The sequence below is a fragment of the Sphaeramia orbicularis genome, chromosome 12 (assembly GCF_902148855.1).
Source record: "Sphaeramia orbicularis chromosome 12, fSphaOr1.1, whole genome shotgun sequence".
In the NCBI taxonomy this organism is placed as follows: Eukaryota; Metazoa; Chordata; class Actinopteri; order Kurtiformes; family Apogonidae; genus Sphaeramia; species Sphaeramia orbicularis.
Window position 1 is genome coordinate 16,499,648 of NC_043968.1, and position 24,698 is coordinate 16,524,345.

General features: G+C 39.3%; 2 protein-coding genes across 3 annotated transcripts; both read right to left on the minus strand.

The window, feature by feature from the left end:
* Positions 1-104: 104 nt before the first annotated feature.
* LOC115429105 (GRAM domain-containing protein 2B) lies at positions 105-7,958 on the minus strand. Of its 2 annotated transcripts, none has more exons than XM_030148355.1 (14): positions 7,721-7,958; positions 7,247-7,372; positions 6,561-6,648; positions 6,414-6,483; positions 6,227-6,330; positions 6,039-6,134; positions 5,862-5,951; positions 4,839-4,919; positions 4,603-4,714; positions 3,421-3,537; positions 3,245-3,335; positions 3,021-3,119; positions 2,795-2,879; positions 105-530 (listed from the first exon to the last, which is right to left on the minus strand). In XM_030148355.1, the coding sequence occupies exons 1-14, from the start codon at positions 7,807-7,809 to the stop codon at positions 492-494; spliced, it is 1,287 nt and encodes a 428-aa protein (XP_030004215.1). In that variant the 5' UTR covers positions 7,810-7,958; the 3' UTR covers positions 105-491. The 2 variants fall into 2 exon arrangements, with proteins under 2 accessions (XP_030004215.1, XP_030004216.1); XM_030148356.1 differs by having other exon boundaries at positions 5,880-5,951; positions 7,721-7,957.
* Positions 7,959-20,047: 12,089 nt separating this feature from the next.
* Positions 20,048-23,593, minus strand: LOC115430629 (zinc finger protein 703-like). Its single transcript, XM_030150749.1, has 2 exons — positions 22,928-23,593; positions 20,048-22,441 (listed from the first exon to the last, which is right to left on the minus strand). The coding sequence occupies exons 1-2, from the start codon at positions 23,168-23,170 to the stop codon at positions 20,897-20,899; spliced, it is 1,788 nt and encodes a 595-aa protein (XP_030006609.1). The 5' UTR covers positions 23,171-23,593; the 3' UTR covers positions 20,048-20,896.
* Positions 23,594-24,698: the final 1,105 nt, after the last annotated feature.

Consider the following 24,698-nt stretch of genomic DNA (forward strand, 5'->3'; position numbering starts at 1 on the left):
ATAAACACCTCAAACTGAGACTGATGAAGATGAATAAAAATGATAATAGTAAGCTTCTTCTATCTGACCATAAAAATGTTCACATACCACACTGTGGACTTTTACACATTATATAAATATAATTTATTTGAAATTTCTTTTTGACAAAAACATATGAAATAGGACCTACATAATGAAATGCAAAATCAAAGCTTTCAGATACACATACTGTATTAAGTTAAACTCTCGCTTCACTAACGCTGGCATACTAACACACTTCTTCATTTTACCTTCTAGTATAATATTTTGACTAAAAAGAGCCATAAAACAGTCCTGAGTGAGAAGACCAGAAAGACTATTATTGCACAGTTTAAGGTTTACAGTTCACACAATTCAGAGAAAGCTATCTGTTTGAGTCGTCCATGTTTTGGCAACATCCATTCCCAAATTTGATGACTGCTGAGCCGTAAAACAATATTTCAAACAAAATGAAATCTGTCCAAACAGGCCTCTTAAGTCTCTTCAAGTAGCTTCCGGAGGTTTCTTTGAATCTAGAAAGGAAAAAAATACATAGTTCTGTTTCAAACAAAGTACAAGTAACTCAAAATATAACAATAGAAGCCAGAGTAAAAATCTTTTTCACATTACACAGTACGTTTCAGATCGTTACTCATCTGAGAGGCACTTTGAACTCTATTCATCTGCATGAAAGGTGCTATACAAATAAATTTTGATTTATTGACTGATATAAAGTCTTTATTGCTATGCGATGGTACTGGAAAGTTGGTGAAGATATGAATGTTTGCCTTTTATTTATCTAACCATTGAGGTCAAACAAGGCAATGAGAAGTATGAGAGTGAACCACATCAAAGTTAAAACCCAAACAAACAAAACAATGAAGAAGAATGCTCACAAGATTTATACATAAAAAGGTGAATGAATCCGTACACTTCCTCTTTCTGCTGAGACAGATTTAATTGAGCCCATTACGTAAACTAGAAATCATAAACACCCTGGCATTGAAACAACAGTCTGAACACAGTGTATTTATATAATCAGTGATAATCCCCATCATAGCGACTTTAACTTTGCTTTAATAATTATACACTAGTGTTACATTAATAGTTCACCCATGGATTTAAGGTATTGTTACTATAATGTGGGTATTATTTCCTTTACTTTTATAAAGGATGGTCTTGTGTACCTTTGGTTAAAGGGGACACTGAAGGGAGTACTGAGGCACCTTCCCTTCATGACTCCAAATGGGTAACATAGCTGTAATATCGGGAAATTACCCCGCCCCCCAAAGGGGAGGCAAGGGGTATTGTTTTTTGTTTGGTTTGTTTATTTCTTTGTTTGTTTGTTTGTTAACACTCTAGCAGCAAAACTGTTGGTTGAATTCATACCAGATTTGGTTTATATATTGCTAGTGACCCAGAATAGATGTGATTACATTTTGGGAAAAGCAAGTCAAAGTTGGAATTTTTTATGAATTTTTAAAATCTTTTTTCTTCTTCCATTTACTTATAATGGAAGAAATTTCAAATGTTTATAAAAATATCAATTTGGTTTAAATATACTTCAGACTCGGCACATATATAGAGGTAATTGATATGCTGACTTCACCACATGCATAGACATGATGACATCAGCTGGATTGATGCCAAAATAAATGAAAATACGTGTGAGGGGCGGGGTTTGTTGTGCCTGGCACCACTTCTTGAGAATTTATTCTGTACATATTGACCTTACCAAGGCCATGGGAAATGCAGTGAAGAGGCCCTCGTCATTAAAAAATTGCAAACAAAACTGATTTTAAAAATTGGAAATGACATGAAAGAAATATGATTACAGAGGATGTAACAAATCATCTGTTTGATTTTGCACGTTACCATATGGATCTAGTTGGTGATGGTGCATTACTGCCTAAAATGTAAACTTGGCAATTCTTTATAGAACAATTGTGTAAATTTAGGTCCCGAGGAGAGACAACATGTATTTTTTGGGTCAGTACCTGAGAATAGACTGAAAACCACTGTAAGGGTGCTTACTCTTTATCCAAATAAAAATTCTGAACTTTTTCAAAACTGCAATTTTTTCCCCCAGACCTTGAATTTATGTACTTTTATACTTGCGTGCCAACTTTTTTGGTTTAGATGGTACCTGTTGTGTGTAGTGGAAAAGTTTATTTTAATAAATGTATGAATGAATGAATGCATAATTCACAGTAAATTATGTTTTACTGACAGAAGCATTTTCAAAACATATCAAAATCACGAAAGTGCATGAATATTGCAAAAAAAGTTTCACTAGCCGACTGGTTAGCGAAATCATATCAAGTTTTTTATATGACTTCCTCATGTATTTCTTATCTTACCAGATTATGTGCCTTTGATCATACTCTAAAATTCAACTATGTGAGAAACTTTTTTTGTACTTTATTTACACTTTCAAACAAAATTAAACAGTGTTTCAAAATTCCACACTTTTTAAGACTTTTCCAGACCTGTGCAAACACCCTGACTGTTGTACAGAAATGAACTGGATCTCATCATGGCTGCCACTTACACAATTCTGTGTAATTTCAGTCAGTTTAGAACTGTCTTAATCAAACTAGAACTATTCCAACACAACCTTATACTACAGACTAGCTGAGGCCTGTGCTATGTTCCCTTTGGCAAGAAACCTCATCCTATTTGGCTGGAGAGTATGAAAATATCTGCTCTTATGCAAAAGTGACACTTGTAAAAGACAGGTGGACTGTCGGCAGAGAAAGCCTGAAAGTACACCACAGTGACAGGCCACCAAACCAACCTTTTCTAGCTTGAACAGATTGGTAGACAGTTCCCCGTAGATCTCTGCGTTCACTGCATCCTGGGACCTGTGGCTCATGGTATTTCTGCAAACAAACCAAACTGAGTTATATTTATACTGTAAAGTAACATAAAACATCCTGCAAAACTCTGTGGGAACACTATTCATATTTGAGTTTACTAGAAATCTGATAATAGAGGCTCAGTTGGGCAGATAAAGTCTATACCTTATGTGTTCTCCCATCGACACCAGGGAGTTCAAGCGATGCTCAAGAGCTACGATCTTGAAAGCCATGTAACAGGAGGACAAGACGAGAACACTTACTCTGTTGAGACACGCAAGACAACAGTCAATATTAACGGAACAGTAACATGATCATCTTTGAAAGCGATGAAACTTGAATGACGAGCATGAATTGTCTCATATTACAGGTAATGACGAAGTACTCACAGAAACAAATAAATTAAGAGGATGGCGTTTAATGAAACAGGCTGTGACGGTTTGTCTTTGAGTGTGACCCCTTGTGTTGGCTGTGTTGGCGCTATAAACAAATAGAAAAAATATTCATAAAACACACTGATTCGCAGGCTAGAGTTTGCTTCTCTTTTACTAGAAACATCCAGTACCGTTTTTCGTGGATACTCCGTGTTTTTGGCTGGGAGACTGGAGGTGGATGTCTGCATGGACTGAAACCTCTCCACCCTTCACTGCACTCAGGAAGGTGTCCTGGAGGCCGGGGAATTCTGCTCAAATAAGACAGAGTGGCCTAAATAAATACCAGAAGAATAGCAAATAGTGCTAACTGGGTGTTCCTGAGTGGATCCCCACAGGGCTGGTGTCACCTATGTTTGCTGTGACAAAAAGCGAAGCCTCTGTGGCTTAAGTTTCACCTGGCTGCAGTCCAAACTACAGACTATCTGAGCCACAGTGACACATGACACCCAGGAGGAAGAGGAGGAAATACTCTAAATGTCTACAGCAGATTACAGCACAGTAGCGTTGTAAAGGGGTGAAAATAATCTGAAATTGTGTGTGTGTGTGTATGTATGCATGTTGTGTACAATGCAGCATAAATGTATAATGTGTTTTACTTGTCTGTTGACACTGGATTGTACTGTTTTACGTGAACTATGTTGTTTCATATAGGGACTAAAGATGGAAATTAGCCTTGGCTATAATCTTGCTTATTAGCAAATAATGTGTCTATTAATATGCATTGTCCCTTTGAAAAATAAATAAATGAATAAAACAAGCAGTGCCAGGCATATCAAACCCTGCCCCTTGCATGTATTGTAGCTTATTTTGGCATCAATGAACTCTTTCATCCATATTCAACATTTGTTAAATATAAAAATTATAATATGTGCCAAGTTTGAAGTAAATTGAAACAATATTGATGTTTTTATAGATGTGAAATTTCGCCCATTATAAGTAAACAGGAAAAGAAAAAGATTTAAAAATTTAACAAAAAAATTCAAAAACAAGCTATCACTTAGATATTTTGCTAAGTGATGACAAAGATTAATCTTTATATCTCTCTAACATTTTAAGTAAATTGAGTTGAAATTGACAATTATATAGCAATTTGAAATTTTGCCCATTATAAGTAAATTGGAATGTAACCATATCTATTCTGGGTCGCTGGCAATCTATAAACCCAATTTGGTGTGAATTCAACCAATCGTTTTACTGGTAAAGTGTTAGCAAACAAACAAACAAACAAACCGAACCAAAAACAATACCCCTTGCCTCCCCTTGGGGGGCGGGGTAATAAAATAATCAGAGAAGGCTGTGGGGGAGGTTCACACCTGTCAGTTTATCATAATCTGGAGTCTGGGACCCGGAGCTGCTGCTCTCCATCATCTCCTGCCGTCGATGACGTACAACCCCGTCGAGGTCGGAGAAGTCTCCAGAAAAATCCTGCAGCACAAATACAGGAAAGTACACAATAAATATACACTAGAAGCTCTACTCGTGTATATAAACACATCCTGTACAGAAAAACAAACCCCCATAAAAGGGGCGGACAGACCCCCGGACTGACCAGGGGAAGTGACGACGGGCAGTTGACTCTGAAGCTGTTTTCACAGGAGGAAATGATGGGGCTGCTGCAAGACTTATCCACCTACAGTCACAATGGACACACAAAAGCTTTACTTGTTTAATAGAAATCCTGCTATTGAACTTAAGGGTAAAACATATGTACATAATTTAACTCTGAAACATCTTTACTTATACACTGTTGCCCATGAAGTTGGAATAATTTTGTTTTCAGACTCACTCCTCCTTTTATTCCTATTCTATCTATCAAGAATAAATCACATCCTCACACAAAATCATTTCATAAGAAGAGGTAAAAATATTTTATTCCAACTTTACGGACAACATCGTAGTTCTGAGTTACATATACGTAGAATCAATAGGGTCTCACATGATCAAAAAAAGTTCAAATTTAACTCTTTATTGGACAAGTGACTAGTTTTGGTAATTTCCATATACATTACAAGACAGTGACAGCAGCAGTTACAGTGAGGACAGTGAGCCAACAGTCTTAGATCCAATGTGGTCTACAGGGTCTGTAAGGTCCACCTCTGCATGAACAGTAAGTGTACCTGCATTGTTAGGTACCACAAAGTAATGGTACTAATGTAAGGAATGATGTTCAAAGGGATAATGTGGATGTGGACAGGGGTCTGGATCAGCACTTATGTTCTAATGTTCTAAAAGGCATGTTCGAACGTTATAAAATACATGCTACTTTCACCTTACATGTGCTTCTCTTGTATTTTTTTATAAATACTTGTCATTTGGGTAAGAAACCAAATATAGTAACTTCATTAACCTTGATTTTCTACATAACAAAAAAAATTCACAAAAGTAATACAGTCTCCAGTAACTGAACCTTTGAATTTCAGAGTATTTCTATGAGTGCCCTATAAAGGGTTAAAGAGCTGTTAATCCTCACACGGATACAGAATATTATTGTGACATAAACAAGCACATTTGACAAATACATTACTACACCACACTACATTATTATGGGATGCCATACGCTCTTATAACTTACATAGAGGATGGTATTTACCTCCAGATGAATGCAGATGGATTTCAGGAGTTTGTACGTGGTGTTTCGAGACAGGAAGGACACAAACACATGCTGGAAAACATCAACTCACAGTCAGTGATCACATCTTTGTGTCAGATTTGGAGAAAAAAGAAACATGTTTGACCCCATTGTGCTCACCTGATCAGTAGTAGTTTCAATAACAAGGGCGTTTGGCACTAATAGAGCGGTTTTAGTTTTTTTGATGAATGTGACAGACATCACTGGGATTGCAATCTGCAGATGAGAAAATGCAGCCAAATGCCATGAGTTCAAGAAATGTAAGAAAACTGAGAATACAGAGGTGAATTAAACCTTTATTACTATACCTTGGTGTCTCTGCCGAAGACTTTGGAGTGGAAACAGATCCAGTTGTCAGAGACAAACATTTTGCCTTGGTACAAAATGTCCTTCTGCAGAGCACAAGTGTAACCTGTCGACACATAAAGTCATATGTACATTTAACTTGCCTCAAACTTTCAGCCAAAAAGATCATTTGAACACAGTGTGACTTACTTTGTTTTAGTAATTCATCTTTGCTTACTTCTTTGAACAATTTATGATACTGTGCATTTGTCTTTGACAACTGAAAGAGACAGAATTTATCAACGACAACTTTTTGCACAAATGCTGGGATTTCATCGGTCGGCGTGAGCCTCTGACCTGGTTTGGTTGAGACTTCTTCCTGTCAAATTTTGTTTCAAAGTCGGTTGGACTCAGCATCGGTGAAAGCTGCTCCACAGGTTTGGATCTGAATAAAAATGTCAGTGTTTAGGGTTAAGTAGCCTGGCAACACCTGAGAAAGATGGGTCAGGAGGACGGCTACGCTAAGAAGAACCACAGTAGGAGGATCATAAACACTAGCCTTAAACATAATAATAGCACATGAAATACTGCTGTAATAAAAACAAGAAAATACTCCAGGATAATTTCTTGCTTTGTATAGTTTAAGCTGAGGTTATGTGAGCTCTTGCACAAGAACATAATTGACTGTAAACACAGACCATGCAGGTATAAGTTCGACTGGATAATGATGTTTCAGCAGAAATCCAGTCTGGATCATTATATCATAAAGTTTTTATGAATATGCTCACATATTTTATCAGGCTGTTACTATGAAATAATGCTAAATGTAAATACTGGACAGACAGGGAGCGATAATGGCCACTCTTTTCCCATAAATGCCATATTTTTACACCAGAAATAATGTATTTCTAGGGCGAGACATATTTTGTGTTCCTTGTATCTGTAAAGTCAGAGTCAGCAGTTGTCCAGATGCCTGATAACAACCTGTGGATCCAGTATTTATATTTGTCATCCTGAGTCAGGCAGAAGACAGGCTGTTTCACCTCAGAAGTGTTGGTTTCTTCCTGCTCTCCGTGGGCTCAGACTCTGTGTCCAAACACAGCTGGAGGTCTGCGGGGGACCGTCCACGCCTCCTGTGTCTCCTCTCCAATCCATTCTCCACCTCAGATCTTAAACACACACACACACACACACACACATACACACAGGTTATTACATTTGTGTAAAACGTGCTGTAACAGGTTAATTCTGCAAGAAATGTCCTCCTGTGGGGCCGTTTTACGCACATGACATAAAGATCTATACTAGTAAATCAGCGGGTTTGGATGAATTACGCACAAGTTTGAGCGCAATGGGACGCACTTTCAGATAGAATTACATTCAAGATTGCGCAGATAAACAACTTTTCTGGGCTATTCCGTGCAAACATCTACTGTGAATCCTCCATCCAGGCCTGCATCGCCTGCTCGTCTGTTTTCAAGCAGCGGGCCCTTCCTCTCCATCTTACCCACACTTACCGATTCCCACGGGAGTCCTTGTTGGAAACTTGTTCAGGGGTGGATAACGGGGTCAGGGGTCGGTCCGCCTGCTCGGTCACTAGCACCATGGTTTATGTGTCATATTTCTCGTCGCGGCTCGTCCATTTGGGTTCCTTTGCGTCGCCTGTAATGGAGGACTTTTCGGGAAGAAACAGGACGGGAAAGTTGGAGCGGATCGGTCGATGGCACAGAGAGGAGGCCCGGCACAGAGGAGGAGCCGGGAAGGGGGAGGGAGCAGCAGGAACAACATCAGGAACTGACTGGAAACAAAGACCTAAACTTAGAACCATCATGCGTTTGGAACGGGTAGAATCCACCAACCCCCTGTTAGAAAACTGCATGGAAACTTGTACAAATGCTTAGTTGAACTTTTGCGCAAACACTTCTGGAGTCAGATCCATGCGCATGAAAAGCCGCAGCATCACGTCCAGGTTTACTTTGTCGAATAATATTGTCTTTACGCACACTGTTGTAAATAGTAAACCGCTTTTGACACCTCGACTTTAGAAATACTTTACACAACGGTGTTATAACAGAGTGTAACAGACGCAGATGTCCAGCAGGGGGCGGCAGAGGATGGTCTGGACCACAGACTGAAGAAACTGGACCACAAAGTACAGGTTCAGACCAGACCCAAAACATCAACTAGTGCCTCCACAGGACCCAGAAAAAAAAAAAAAAAAAAAAAAATATATATATATATATATATATATATATATATATAGAATTACCCTAACGCAGTCATCTTGTCCTCCAGCGTTCCCTTTATTTACTTGACAGTGTTTTTTTTTTTTTTTTTTTAAGTATTTTATTATTGTGTTTCATTAAATTCCATATTGAGAATAACACTAATCTTATTCATCCAGCACAATATAATGACAATAAAGGTGCTTTGACTTTGGCGTTATGTCATTAACCCTTTCATGCACGAATTATGAGAACCTTAATCAAAAAAATTTTTCCTGAGTGTTTTTATTCCTCTTTAGGCATGGAAAAAAAACGATGTGATAGAAAATTTTCTTCTGAAAAATAAATGAAAATAAATAAAATAAAAATAAATAAATAAATAAAAATACATTAAAAAAAAAAAAAAAAGTAATAATGATAATAAAATTCATATGAACCTATTTTTCATGAAGTTGCAAAAATATCCACTCAGCTGGACACCACATGTTTAATTTTTGACACACAGAAACATGTATTTACTGATAAATTGTGTGAAAACTGTGGGGAAGGCTTGTGATTCTGGGTGTTTATCCTCAGGAGAGATCTACATAATGTCACCAATTCATGTCAGAAAAGACATGTAGTGTCTTAAAACTTTAATAAAGATATGTGTAAAAAAAAAAAAAAAAAAAAAAACAACAAAATCCATGAATTGAATATACAAGAGAACAGCTGTTGAATAGCTGTCCACTGTAGTGACCACTATGCATGAAAGGGTTAAAGCAGTTTGTCTGAGTTTCCATTTTATATTAGTATTCTCTTATTTTGTCCTTTATGAAATTTTCCTTGTGTTACATAACTTTAACCCTTTCATGCATGAATGAACCTTAGTCAAAATCTTTTTCCTGAGTGTTTTTATTCCTCTTTAGGAATTTTTTTTTTATTTTTTATGAGCCATGTATTTTTACGTCCACTCATTTGGACATCACGTATTTCATTTTTGAAGCAAAGAAACATGTATTTAAAATGCAGTATTAGAAAGTGATATACTGTGAAAACTATGAAATAAATTTTTTTTGATGCAGCTAATCTGATGTTTTCTCACATTTTATCATACTCTAATACTACTTATTACTCATTTCATGGAGATAATATGCAAAAAAAACCCAAAAAACAACTTTGTGTTAAATAAAACTGTTAATTACAGCCTAATAACAATCAGCAATTGATTTACACTCAAACATGTTACTGCACATCAGGTTTATCAAGAACACAAAGTTATAGTAATGGTATGAATTTTAGTGTATGGGATGGTGCATAAGTGTCCACTGTGTTGGCTGATATGGAACTGAAACAACAAAACCCATAGAAATATACAAGAGAACAGCTGGAGAAGAACTGTCCACTGGAGTGACTAGTATGCATGAAAGGGTTAACCTTTTTAGACTTTTTTTTTTTTTTTTTTTTTTTTTTTTTTTTACATTTTGTTTCATATTTACAAATCATTTGCATGTTATATGTTCCACATATTGTTCTCATCATCCTTTACACTTTTTTTTTTTTTTTTTTTTATCATTTTCATCTTGTGCCCTTCAAATGACTTTCATCTTGTATGTTTTGTTTCATTTTCATCATCTTGTCTTTTAGTTTTACACCATTTTCCTCTTGTTACACCTTGTTGAGTCTTGTTGCATTTTTTATGTTCTCTTCATTTGGTATTTTTAGTTGCCATTTTCATCTCGTTATATCTTATTGTTAATTTTTTTTAGGACAATGTTTTCCGCTTCTTTTATCTTTAGCATTTTGTTGGAACTTTAATGTCTGTTGTTACATCTTTTTGTTTTACGTCATTTACATCATGTTGCATCCGTTACGTCTTGTTGCATTTAATACAACAATGTTCTCCTTTTGTTTTGAGTATTGCATCATGTTGCGTCTTTTATCTCATTTGCATTTTTTGTATTTTTAGCTGTATGTCAGTTTCATCGTCTTGCATCTTGTTACATATTTTAACACAATGTTTTCCTCTTGTTTTTTTTTCATCTTTTATATCATTTTCATGTTTTGTCTGTCATGTTGTTTTTGTCATGTTACATTTCTTTTCTCTCATCTTCAGCTTTGATCAACATTTATTAAATCTTCAGTAGAATACCCCTCTGTTATTTTAATCCATGAATACTTGTATCATATCCAGTGAAGGCGGGATACAACCTGGATGTATCACTGTATTATATCATTGTTATGCATCTTACTCTGATAGTTTGTGACCAAATAAAAACATGAAAAATAAAACAAAAATATTGTGTGTGTGCTGGAACTACATTTGAGAAAGACAGGTATAACGTGTATCTGTGAAGGATCACATATTGAACAGCTGAATTGAAACATGAAATAAATGCATAGTGCTGGTAGACATGATAGATTGCTTTACAATAGAGTGTTTTCCAGCTCAAAAAGCCAAAAAACAAGAACTTTCTGTTACAAAATCTTAACTTTTTATATCCATATGTTTCAGTCTGACATACTGTGAGCTTACAATGAAAATAAATGCAGTTAAATGCAGTACCTACTCATAAATGATCTGACTTGTCAGACCCAGATTTACTGACATTCGATCAACGGTACATGATAGAATGAAACATAGTTACCCGGGTCTCAGTTTGTAGCTTAAGAAAGATAAAGAATACAATCTAAAATAGAATATATAAATGGTAAGTAGGGTAAAATAAAACTACTATAAAAAATATGCAAAAAAATTTAAAAAGATAAAAAACAATAAAATAAATTCTTAATATGTACAAAATTTCACAGTATGCAGCAACAGTTACAGTTAAAGTGGTGGTGCATAAGCAGCAGCAACAGTGAAATAAAGTGGTAACAGTGAATTGTTGTCGGTTGTCTGATATGTACCGCTGCAGGTCACTGATTACCCTGCACTGTGGTAATAAAATAACATAAGATGACAAAAGATTTATGAACATTATCATACCAGATTATATAACCTGTTATTAGTTTCACACAGGAGAAATCGAGACTGTTAAAGCAGCAGCGGGGAAGACCCATATTAACTGAAAAACAGGAAAAAAGCAAAGAAGAGAAGAGCACTATACAGTACAGTAGAAAGAACCAAGCAATAAACATTTCAAAAGCTATTTCATATCATTCTTAACATAATGAAAAGCTATAAAAGAACATTAAGCTATAGTAGGAGTTGAAGATAAACGCAACACATACAGTGAATTAAAAGAGAAGCACAACAGTTTAAACCATAAAGACCCAGTGCTACTTTTGTGGCAATTACAAAAAGGAAATTTTCTCTCTACTGAGCCTTTCTTTAGTGATTTATTACCATTTATTACAATATTATCTTCTGCATTTTGTGTTGTTTTAATGTGAAAATCAGGTACTTTCCCATATTAATTCACTGATCCTGTAGATGTTTATTAAAGCTCAGATTAAAGTTGAGGGTGATTATATCAGAAGTAGAGAAAACTGAGGATTAAAGTGACTTTTTCTGTGAAATGTATCATTAACTGAGCATAAACCAAGTGTCATCCACTGTCATTGGTCCAACTCTATGGGTTTTACTGGTGAATCAATGTTGTAGAAGATGACGGTGTTTCCATGTTCACTATGGAGCCTCTGAACATCCAAATGGGTCATATCTGATGACCATGAAAAGATGACAAACTATATTTTACACCAATTATTTACATGTATTGATAGAATTAGTGGATCAGAAGTTATTAAACATTTTAGATCAGTAGATGATTTGGTCACCAGTGGCTGTTTGGGTCTTTATGGGTTAAATATAAATGATTGGAGTGTCTTTAAAACTCCCCATTAGTGTCACAGCTGCTAACTTTTATTGTGGCCTGTTGAACAGTCACTTGTTTTGCATAAATATTCTGTCTGGTAATAAAATAAATTTCAAAGCATACTTCTCTTTGACACAATAAGTTTGTGGCTTTGTTATGCTGTATTTCTCGAAGACCACAGCACTCTCTTGAGATATCAAACAATTGCCTTTGAAACATAATAATGAAACATAATGCTTCTTTTTTATTGATTTTGGCGAACCAGAATGCAGCATATTCAGTAGCCTGCAGAGGCGTCGTAGTTTTTCAGTCAGTGTGCTCTCCAGAATAGCTTTCTTCTGTAATGAGGTTCAAAATTTAGAGCACATTGCAGTCATTTCTATATGTGTTTAATTATTTCACAATTTCCTCATTAAAGGTGATGGCAAATTAAATCAGAAACCTCTGTTTTATCTCCTGGCCTTGCATGAAAATGTCACACTTTCCTAATTTTCATGACTTACAGAAATAGTAAATAAAAAGTGTAAATTTATGTATGTTATAAATTACATGGAGAAACATAACATGGCATTGATAGAAGCATATTGATTAATATGTCTATATTTGATTTAGCATATTTAACCTGACAAAGAGCTGCTACATAATACCCTAATAATGTGTGTGTGTGTGTGTGTGTGTGTGTGTGTGTGTGTGTGTGTGTGTGTGTGTATATGAATAAAAACAAGTTATAACTAACATCTTTCCTAACATAATGGGTTTAAAGCTTGCAAAAGTATTAACATGTTACTTCAATGAAAAGGCTTACATTTGAAACTCAGTTGTTCTGTTACTTTGACAGGATGCTGCAAAACCATTAATTTCTGTTAAAATGATCCAAGCTTTAGTTTGACACAGTGCTTGGGACCAGAGTAGCTTTTTCCTCATCAATATATCAATATATTCAGGAGGTCATTCCTGCCTGTGGACATTAAACTCTGTAACTCCTCCTTCTGAATGTAAGAGACCATATTTGACATATAATCTGTTTTTGTTTTGTTTGTTTTTTAATTCTCCAGGTATTTTTTTTACCTGGGACTGTATTTTTCAGATCTATAACAACTGTAATTTTTGCACATGTGTATTTTCAAAAGAATGGAACATTCTAACAGCAATATTGTAACTCCCTTGTAAATCTCTTGTACATTTCTGTCCATAACTGCATAGCATGGTTTATTGTTTACTTATTTATTTATTTTTCTTTTCCCTTGCTCTTGAGTTGCTTTCTTTCTGTACTTTAACTGTGTTGGACCAACTGTTAACACACATATTTCCCCCCGGGGATTAATAAAGTATTTCTGATTCTGATTCTGATAAAGTACAGGCAAACCAAGCAGAATACAGACTTAAGTTTCTGGAAAACTTGGAGGAGTCTTATCGCTAAAGGAAAAATTTGGGTGGGGTGGGGGGGGGAGTCCTGGCTACATTGTTTCAAGTCTGCCCCAAAAGGCTAAAGGTGAAAATGTTTATTAATATATTTCATTAAACAGCAGATACAACAGAGTAGACAGACACCAAACTGTTGTTATCTCTAGTTTCTTTCTTCTACCTGCAGAAGACGCTGTTGCAGCATTTAATGAAAATGTCAGTGCAGGGGGCAAAAGACTTGTCAGAGTTCATTAAGTTTCCAGGAGACAATAGCACAGCCAGCAGTGCAAGCTATAGCTGGTTGGTCTGCCATTAATCATGGCTGACAAGAAACTAGGGTTAAAGGTGGGAAAGTTGCCAGAGACTCTGTTAGTGATTTTATGGAGCCTGCTTATCCGCTGAGAACGGGAGCTGGGAGACATTGAGTTCAGTGTTTTTACTGGATCACTCCTCTGTTGCACTTTACTGTTGCACTAAAATATAAATGATGGATGTGTGTCAATTTAAATGACATGCACTAAAGCAAATAAACAAATTCCTGTGTGGTGAAATTCCTCTTTTTTGACACTGACAATCATCATATCTATATCGATGCCAAGCTTGTCTCACACTTCAAGTAAAAGGCTGTTTTGCTACAAAAGAGTAAATGATTAGAGTAAATGAAGCATCGGCTAATGATGTGTCCACATCCAGTGTGTGACTGCAATAGTGGCACTCTTTCTGCTGCCTTTGCCTTCTGAGAAATCCCTCTCTGTAGGCAGAAGCCTTTTCAGGGCCTGTCAGATATTCCACCACAGAAAGACAGAGAACAAGGAAGGCATAGAGAAAAGAGGCTGCTGAGAGAGAGAGAGAGAGAGAGAGAGAGAGAGAGAGAGAGAGAGAAAAGAGAGAGAAAGAGAGAGAGAGGCAGAGACAGTGCAAAAATGGTACTTGTGACGGGGGAAGATTGAAGTCCTGTTAAGTGCTCTGCTTGAAAGCATGTCTGGCCTCATTAGCTGTCAGTTGTAACAATACTGAACTGGCAGTGAAGACAGGTTGGAGTCTAGTGGTCATAAATCACTCCTCGACAGCTGCCTGACAAGCTGGGAACCAGTACACAGGCACGGGCACCCTCTCAGCCTCGACACTGCACAGGCACACAGGCGTGCACACATGGCATGTACACACAGTAATCTAAGAAATCATCACTGTTGCCCTGAAATTACATAGAGCCTGGAAAAGGTTTTGTGGTATTTTGTAAGAGGAAAATTGCTTTCATTTCATGTCTGCCTGCATACATGTATGTGCACTGGTAACCCAGGTCTCCAGCGCATGTCTGTCCTTGGCTGTGTCCATTAGCTAGATGAGCAGCGGCACTGGTGACTTCTGTGGGGTGTGGGGTAAAAGAGCAAGGCCTGCAGGTCATTAATCATGGCCCCTGACATGCAGAGCAGGAGGCCAAGGCTCCCCTATGCATACAGCTGCCGGGCCACACTCAGTGCACAGGCGATGTGCTGACCCTCATACCTCCCCGCTCCCAGCGCCTGTGGCTCTCATCTGTCCAACTCCCTCACTGTTTCTGTCAGTCATTTGTGCTGTCAGACACTCCTCCTCCTCCTGACCAACCGCAACACCCCTCACACTAACTGGTTTTACCACTTAAAGTGTGTTTTCACTGTCGATTCCACACAGATTATGCTGAAAATACAACTGGGCTTTGTTCAGGGCGTGGGGTAAAACAGGTTATGAGTAAGGTTAACGTTTAAGTTTTGGATGTTTTTGAATCAACTCATTATGACAATTTTTTAATACAAAAATACCAAGTGTTCTGTGGTTCCAGCCTCTCAAATGGAAGCTTTTGCTGATTTTGTAATCTGTCACTATGAATTCAATAACTTTATAACTTAAGATCTGTCTTTTTCACTCCATTTTTCACTTTTTACAGTACGTAGGCCGCCTTAGCTTTTGTTGTTGTTTTGCGAGGTCGCGGTTGCAATGAGCATACATATATTTTTCTCAGTCTGTTTTGTTAAGATACAATGACAAAATACAGGATATATGTGTATATTATTAAATACACACATAAAATCAGAGCTAAATGGCTTCAAAGGGCTAAAGTCAGTATTTATTGTGACCTATGACCTATTTTCCTATAGAAAAAAGCTGCCAAAACAAAAACAAATGTGGGACATGTGTTGTATTAAACCTGGTGTGATGCAGTAAATCTCATATTGTCAGAACAAAAGAGTTAAAAACATATTCAGTGCAAAGGGAGGTCAAACTAAAGACTTGCCTGTAGAAACCCTTATACCCTGTGGTGTGTAGAGGCTGAAACTTTTATTGCTGGACATATTTCTCATATATGATGGTTGTATCATAATACAGAATCTGACACTAGCATATGTGTGATCATTATAATGCTAATAGTGACCAAAAACGTTTGCACAGAGCTGTATATTAACTGACAGGCAAACACATTCAAATGAAAATAATAGGTCTATAAAAGAGTCATAATGTAAGGTTTACTCAGATTTATTCCTGAACATTTTCAACTCTATCTTACTGTCACTGCATGGACATTTGACAGATTAAAATACTGTGGAAAATTATAGGTGGAGCTACACTATTATTCCAAATGTCAAGAAAAAAAGATCATGCTCAGAAGATGTTAGTTGCAGCTATAATTCATTTATGCTTGAATTCCACATTCACATGATTTTAAGCATGTTTCAGCAAACAGATGTCTGCTTCATGTCATAAAATATGAAATTCATGAAGACACAAAAATGTTAAAAACTGTAGTGTGCCATCTCATTCTTGTTCCCATCCGCTGACATGACGTCAGCCAGACTCACAGCTGCTTGCATAATGATAAAAGCCAGTCAGGCTGTGAGACACTGAAACACTGTTTCATCATTCACAGCTACTAAATCACCGAGTCCAAGCACAAGACATCTGTTGAAAGCTGATTCCTTATCAGCCTTCCAGCGTGATTTGGGGAACATCTGGAGTTTCTGAAGGTTTTTGGCATAGCGTGGGCTGGAAAATTTACAAAGAGGGCTAATTTTGTAGAATGTGTTGACACTCACATCAGGTGATCTATTGCACTATAAAATGCTTTAGAACAAATGAGGTGGATGTGAAGAAAACCAGAAAAAAAGATGACAGGAAAACTTTGCTAACCTAAAAAAAAAAAGACATTGTAAATAAGCGACATTGAAAACTGTGATTTCTCAGGCCTCTTTAAATACTATTATTAATAATAGTAATTAATCATCAGGATGAAGCACAGTGAACTGCAATTCAGTAAAAAGTCTACCTTCTAAATTGCTAATACCAAGTTACTTCTCCAGCTCCTTTTTAGCTTTCAGTGTTGTTTTTGCTGATTTTACACACACACTCACACATCCTGTCTGTTCTAAGTCAGTGGCAGAGATCAGGTCTGCTGCAAAGACTAAACAACAGCATTTGAGTGGATTTGCTCTCCCTCATTAATCATCCTGACAGACTGAAAAACAACATTTCCTCCTTAATGACTGTATTTGAGTAATCATGTCTGCTTGTTTCCATGCAAGCATCTCTTTCTCATTTTGCTTTGTACTCTCATTCTTATTCCTGCCATCCATGTGTGTGTATTTTGGAACCTCTCTCTGACCTCCCAAGTCTGTGGCGTGGCGTCTGTTCGAGGTCACGCTGGCCCATTTACAGCGGGTTACGTTCACGAAGAGAGTGAAAAACACCATAAGGAATGGAAGAGTGAGATGGTGGAGATCCAGATGCGGAAGGCAGAGCATGGTGTCACCCCCGCGTGTGGCTAACCCGCTAGCACCCGCTGGCCTCCAGGCCTCTGCTGGTCGCTGCCAAAGCACGTTTTTCCGTTAAGCACCAGGTCTGTGATGCATGAGAGCTGACAACTGAGCTCGGAGCCCTCAGAGTACAGCCAAATCAAAACAAGCTGGGGCCATGCACATTAGTAGAGAAACCATAATTGCGTTTGCCCTCTTGTACACCACTGAACTCCCTATGTCGACTTTTTTTTTTCCAACAACAGACAGGCCTGAAGTATGAGGAAAGAAAGGTGGGACAGATCGGAGTAGTTCCCTTTTTAGAAATAAAAATACCTGCTCAAGTGTAGGCTGATTTATTATTGGATGTGGGTAATTTAACACAGAACACTGTAGTAGATCAACATATTGTGTGTAGCCTGGTTTGACAGTGGTTTTGTGGAGTGTTTTTCTGTAAGTGAGAAAAGTGTATTTTCAACATTTCTCCCAGTCTGTGGGTGGATTTAAGTGATGGGTTTATGGCGGTTTAGAAACATCAGTATAGCATAGCTGACATCTGTGTCCTCTTTATTTTTGGACCACTTGAAAAGCGCTCATGGTAGGATGATGGATGAAGTGATAAAGTTGGAAGGAAGGCAAAATGAAAGCAGAGGAGTCCATTTCTGGGAAGCATTGTGCGATCTGTAACTCACAGACAATTCAGAAGAGGCATCAAGGCAGATGTGCATAATTTGTGTCCAAAGCTGAATGATTTTAAAGACAAGAAACCTCACTATCTCTGAGGGAAAAACAAAATGTCTGAAAATGCAGACTAATCTGGTTTTAGGCCTGAAACCAGACAATGAGTGATTATCAGCGATATGTTTTCAGTCCATGCCTTCGTGACACTAAAAAGGCTCATTTACTAACTTTTTCTGTCTCATACGTCACTCTGTTCCTCCCTTCCTCCCACTTTTCTTTTGGCGTCTTTGCAAAGGTTTAGGCTAGTAGAGAGGTTAAAGCATGTCGTGTAATGAAGGAGCAGCTCCACAGTCTGTCATCATTAATCACTTGGGCTGTCAAACTGGACCAAAGACACACTCAGACCAACCAGGCAGAGAGCCCTCACCTCCAAGAACAATACTGGACTTTTTATATATCACGGAAAAAAAAAAAGTTTTCTATGCATGCCTTTAGAGAGCTAAAAATGTCTGTCGTAACCATGTTATTAGTGAAGTTCAAAACCTCTGTGCGACTGGGGAAATGTGGCAGGGAAGAGCTGGAATTTGCCCTTAAGCTGCAAACACTGGCCCAAATTCTTCATTAGTGTAAGAAAACATAAAAGAAGTGACATGAATGGTGCATCAGCGTCTTGTAAAAAAGTGTCAGTTGATGATACAAAGATATTATCTTCAAAGGGACTAGTCTGTACTCCCAGACTTTCACACAGTCCTTAAATATCAAAAAAAAAACTTTATTAGTTACCAATAGGTGGCATCCCAATCCAACAATCTCTGCTATATTACAATAAACACATTCAACTGAAACATTAAATCCAGACTCTAGAAACCAAACCATGAAGTTTTGACAACTTCATTGCACCATCTCCTACACTGCAGCATCAGCAGCCACTCATTTCAAGTCTTAATAAACTAAGTGCTTCTGTGTGTTTTCTGGGCCATATCAGGCAATGTGAAACCTCCAGAGTGGGCCTACAGTACAGTATCTCATGCCCTCCTGCCGAACTCAGGCGCCCCATAACAGCATCTCAGACCACTGAAACAGGAGCGCTTTCTCTTGTTACAACAAGGACAGGCTGTTTTGACCCCTGTGGGTCCCTTGTCAGAGTTGTGAGTGACCAGTGTGGGTCATCTATACTTCACCAAGGGTGTCAGAGTGTCATGTTGCTAGGAAATGGCATATTACCGCTGCCAATCATGCCGCAGCCTCGGTAACTTGAGCGACTGTCAGGACCCCATCTTGAACACACACTGGAAGCAGTTCTTTGGCCGCCTGATGCTTATCAGGATCCAACAGAATGGATAAATTACATCCTGACAGTCTTGACATTTCTATACTACCTCAGCGGCCAATGATGTTGCTGCTTTGATAACACATGCCACAACACTGAAGGAAAACCTTTCAAATAAAGAAGATACGGCTTTAACTTAAGAATGCATTTGCAGCAGAACGAAGGTATGGAAGAATGTGAGCTGGAGGTCTCCTCACAAGTCACTGTCAACACAACGAAAAAATTAGCAGGAGTAAAGCACACCCATAGTCATCAATCATATGATTGTATAGCAGCGAAAATAGAAAGCGGCACAAAACCACTCAGGATGAAATGCATAGGCTACTGACAACTGACGATGACCTTTCACATTACCTCTTCAGAGACCTGTAAAAGAGCATAAATGGTCATAAAATATTACCCTGGTTTTGGAACACAATCCAATTTTTAGAGAGCTTATGTAAAGTGACTTCTAAGAGAACCAGACTGTTTTACACTTAAAAGCAGAAAATGTGAAATAACTACATACATTAGGGGTTTAGTTATACGTAAAATTAACATGAAATTAAAGGAAACCACTCTCTATCTGTCATGCCACTGAGCTAATAAAATACATCAGAAAAAATACAAAAATAAAATCACACAAAATGAGGACAACAGGAAATAAATCTTCAATGTGATTTATTTAACAAAATATGACCTCCCATTTCACTGGATAGCACCACATGGTGTTCCAATTTTACAAAAAATATCACATCTCAGTTTTATTGATTTGCTGTGACAATAAAAAGTCAAAACGCTGAGGAGTTCAGAGAGAGAGATGTGATTTTAACATTCATTCAAAAAGCGTTAAGACGCAACATATTCAACACCTGTCATCTGTCTTTCCACATATCTGAAAAATGAAAGCAGATTTATAGGGTAAACATGAAAGTCAGATTCCCGGTATAAAATAAATACAACTTCTCAGTAGGAATAAACAAAACATAAATCATCACAAAGCATGGGGCTGAATAAACAGTAAGTGTGTATGCTGTGTCAAGCTTACATGCATGTCTCGCAGGGGAAAGCGGCTGTGGACAGACTTACTTCAGCACACAGGGCCAAAGCTTATTGCCATCCCTGCCGCACTACATTTTTCTGCACTAAATCACCACTTGCAGCATGAAACCCTGAACATCCAAGAGCTATTACACTGCATCCAACCATCAATTTGCCAAGCCTGTGGGGTGTCAGAAGTCACCAAGGGGAAGTCATGTCTGTTGCAAAAGTATCCGAGCAATGTGCTGACATGCAAGAGCCATGTGTCCTCTGATCTTTAAGAGTGGACCTCAGCCTGAATAGAAACTCCATATATGTTATTTAATGTATAAAGGAAGTGTGAAGGAGCTTTCAAGTCAAAATCCAGGACTCCAGCTCTCATCCTAGCTCGGCTAGAATGCAGTCTTGACTCGGAGGAAGCAGCAACTTGCTGTTTTTAAGTACTAGCTTAAAACATAAGTGGATGGTGTCATCACTGGTAGCCTAGAGCCGAGGCAGATCCAAGTCTTTGACTGTAGAGAGCATAATGGGGGTAGTACGGACCAGTGGTGGGGAGAGAGTGCAGAGAAATGGAGGAGGGACCGGGAGGCAGATGGACCTTACTGTAAGGATGGTAACGAGCCAGACCCAGGCTAGGGGGAGCCCTGAGAGAGAGTGAGCTGGGCATAGAGCCGGGGCTGCTCTGGTGGGGGAGGTGAAGGTGACAGGAGGCAGGTCCAGAGGAGGAAACAGAGAGCAGCTTACTGTCCATTCCCACAGGCAGGGCCGTGTGAGTGCGGAGGTGAGCCAGCAGCTCGTCTGAGGTGGCAAAGCGCTTGTCGCACGGCCCTCCGGCTGAAACCCAGTTACATGCATGAGGCAGAGGGTCATTGGGCAACATGAAGCCATATGTATAGAGCGGGTGTGAGAGGGAAGACGTCACACTGGATGACAAAGAGCTGGGGTGAAGGGAGTGGAGTGGGTGGGAGGGATACACCAATGGGAAGCTTGATTTGAGGGTGGAGGAAGGGTCATGGATGCAGGAGTTGCAGTTGCTTCCACCAAGGTGGGACACACTTGGATAGCTTAAACAGTAGGGGTCCCTGCACAAACCCTGCATGAAAGACGGAGGGGAGGCCCCTGTAAGTGGGCTGGAGCTCGGGTGCTTTCCAGGAACCGCCATGCTTCCCACGCTGAGGCTGGACTTGGTAGGGTCCAGCCCTGGAACAAACTGGGATGGGTAGCCTGCATAGGCCCCCACTACAGATCCATGATAGCCCATGTTGGAAGAAGGCAGGGGAAAGAGAGGCTGGCTTGTCTTGTACGGAGAGATGGGTGTAATATGTCCAGGGCCCAGGTTCGGCTGAGCAGGCTCAGATTTACCTCCCTCGTGGTTGGACGTGCTCTCAGAGCTGTCGTTACTGCAGTTTGTGCTAGCTCGAACATGGCTGGAGTTTGCAAGGTGCGGGCTGTCCGAGCTGGCCTTGTTTACCTCGGTATCTTTTTTGAGATGACTAGTACTGCTGTTGTTCGTGCTGCTAGGGCTGCTCTGCTCATGTACAGTCTCTCCGTTCTGACTGTGGGGGTGTGACGTGGGCTGTCCACCAGGTGACTGGCTTTGTTTGTGAGACGGCTGCTGCTGCTGCTGTGTGTGTCCTGGTGGGGTGCCGCTGCTGACTCTAGAGCTGGGTGAGTGAGCATGGGGCGGATATGACGGCTGGCCATTGGTGGAATTACCATTGGTGGTAACGCTGCTGGTGGGCACCCTGAACCCGACTTTGTCTGAGCTGCCGTTAGAGCTGCTACCGGTGTCTCTGCGACACTCTCCAGTGCCTTTGTTATAGGGCTTGAAGCTGGATTTGTCGTCCAGGGAGGGGCGGTGCTCTCCGAGCTTCAGGCTGGAGACGGCTGAGCGGCTGCTGGGCTCCTTGTCCCCCTGGCTGCAGGAGGAGCCCAGTTTGGAGGACGGAGGGTCTGATTTACCAATCTGAGAACAGGTCTGTGCCAACAGGGCTAATGGACTCTTCTTGGCATCCAGCTACAATAAAAATACATTCTGATCAGCTCAGTGCATTTTAATCCCACACAGAACATTTTAGCTATGGTATGAAACATGTTGTGAACTGAAATTATTAACCATAATTATAAACTATTAAAATTCCCATTATATTTACTTTACATACTCCTCTCATAAGGCTGATAAATCTATGACCCTGTTCATAATTTGTGGAACATTATTCTATTAATGGCTCTGTAAATTAAAGTTTAAAAGGCTACTTCTGGGTTATTGTACATGTTACAGCACAACAATTGAATTCAGACACTTTATTTCACAGCGTGGGGAAGCACAGCGCCTTAAAAGCCATTTGAACCTTTTCACCACACTGCTGTCACTACAAAACAGGATGCTGTGGTGAAAACACAACAAAGAGGAAACTGTGCAAAGTATTATGAGAAAAGGCTGCAGTGTTTCGAAGTATATCTAAAAGTCTAGCACGGTGTGAACCAGTGTACAGACACATACCTCTATGCTGACTGGTGCGGACGTCAGCGGCTGTAAATACTCCGGGTGAAGCAAGTGTCCAGTGTGCGCAGTCAACATCTTGAGAACTCGGATAGGAAGTCTCTTAGCCTGTCGAATGGGGTCCAGAGGGGTCAGCAGAGAGACTACAGCAGGGGGACGAGACTTTTGACTGTCACCGCTCTCAGTTTTGTCGCTCCGCTCACTTATTCGATCCGTGTCTGTCACAGAAGGAAAATCTTTCATTGGAGAGTGGGCGCCGCTTTGGGATGTGCCTTCTTTTAGTCCGGACAGTGTTTAAAGATGACGCATTTCGACTTCAAATCGTATTGTAATCCATGAATATGTACCGGGAACAAACACAGCTCGACGTCCCGAAATGTCCCCGGGGGACAGAGAAGCCAGAGCTCTTAGTCCGGTGCGTTATTTGGTTTGAAGCATCTTGTTTTCCTGCGGCTCCGGCTCCAGTTTGTAATCTCACACAAACACACTCACAAAGGTTCCACGGCGGCAGGAGTAACTGTGTCTGCTGAAACAAAAGAGACGGCAAAAGACGAGGGAGAGCGCCCTGTAGTTTCCAAGTGGACTGAGACAATCCTGAGTGTGCGTCTGCTCCGGACCTCTGCGGATCACTGATCACAACAGGCGCACTTCAAAGTGCAGCAGCCGCCGTCCGCTGGGTGGCCACAGGAGGGGGCGGGGCGGACACAGGAGGAGGCGGGGCGACGTGCGTAAGGCGGAGTCACGTCAGCCCACCACGCCACAACACCACCACCTGCATCATAATAAGGTATGGCTATCATCTTAGTTATCTAACACCACAGACAAATTAACATTGTTTATTGATTATTGGCATTAATATTTTTAGTTGTGTGGATTTGTTTCTGGTATTATTTGTTACAGGTATTATTTGTGCGAATGTGGTAAACGACATTTTGTTCATGCTTTCTTATATTCTTCATTTCATAGGTCTTATGTATCTCATTGTTGTGTTTTTTTTTTTGTTTGTTTGTTTTTTTTGTAGTTTTGTTTTTTTTGTTTTTTTTTCTCTCTCTCTTCTGGCCGGTTTACTCAGTTCTGGTTGTCGTTATTGTCACCATTATAATTGTCTCCATGGTTGTTGCTGTTTGTATTGTTGATACTTTCTTGTGAGGGTCTTCTCCACCTTCTTCTCTCTTGTTCTCTCCCCTTCTTCTACCCCCCCACCCCCACCCCCCATGTCAGGTCCGGCATCGAAATGTGGTTCAACAAAACTCATAATAAACACAGTAGAATATCAAAGGGTGCTTCATATACTTTATGAAATTACCCTTGGCAAAGCAAATTTGTTCAGCACTGAGGGGAACCAGACTACCATTCTGCTGTTAGAACGCTGGACAAGACAAGTAGGGGAAAAAAAAAAAAAAAAAAAAATGTAGTGTGAGATACTCCCTGGTAAAATGTCCAAATAAAAGAGGATACACAAGCAAAGGTGTTAGAAAAATGGGCAATGATGACTGGGAGTACAGTTGGTGTCGGCTGCTGCCTTATCGGTACAGACAGCTGCCTGTCAGCCAGCTGAGCCCATTACGAAGAAAAAAAAAAAAAAAAAAAAAGAATATATATATATATATATATATTTTTTTTTTTTTTTTTTAGTTCGAGCTGTAATAACACACATATACATAATGCACTGAACGAAAAGAAGAAAATCTCCCCAGAAGTAAAGCAGTATGGAATTCTACTTTTTCTAAAATTGAGTGGTCAAAAGCATGGTCATTACCACATAAATACT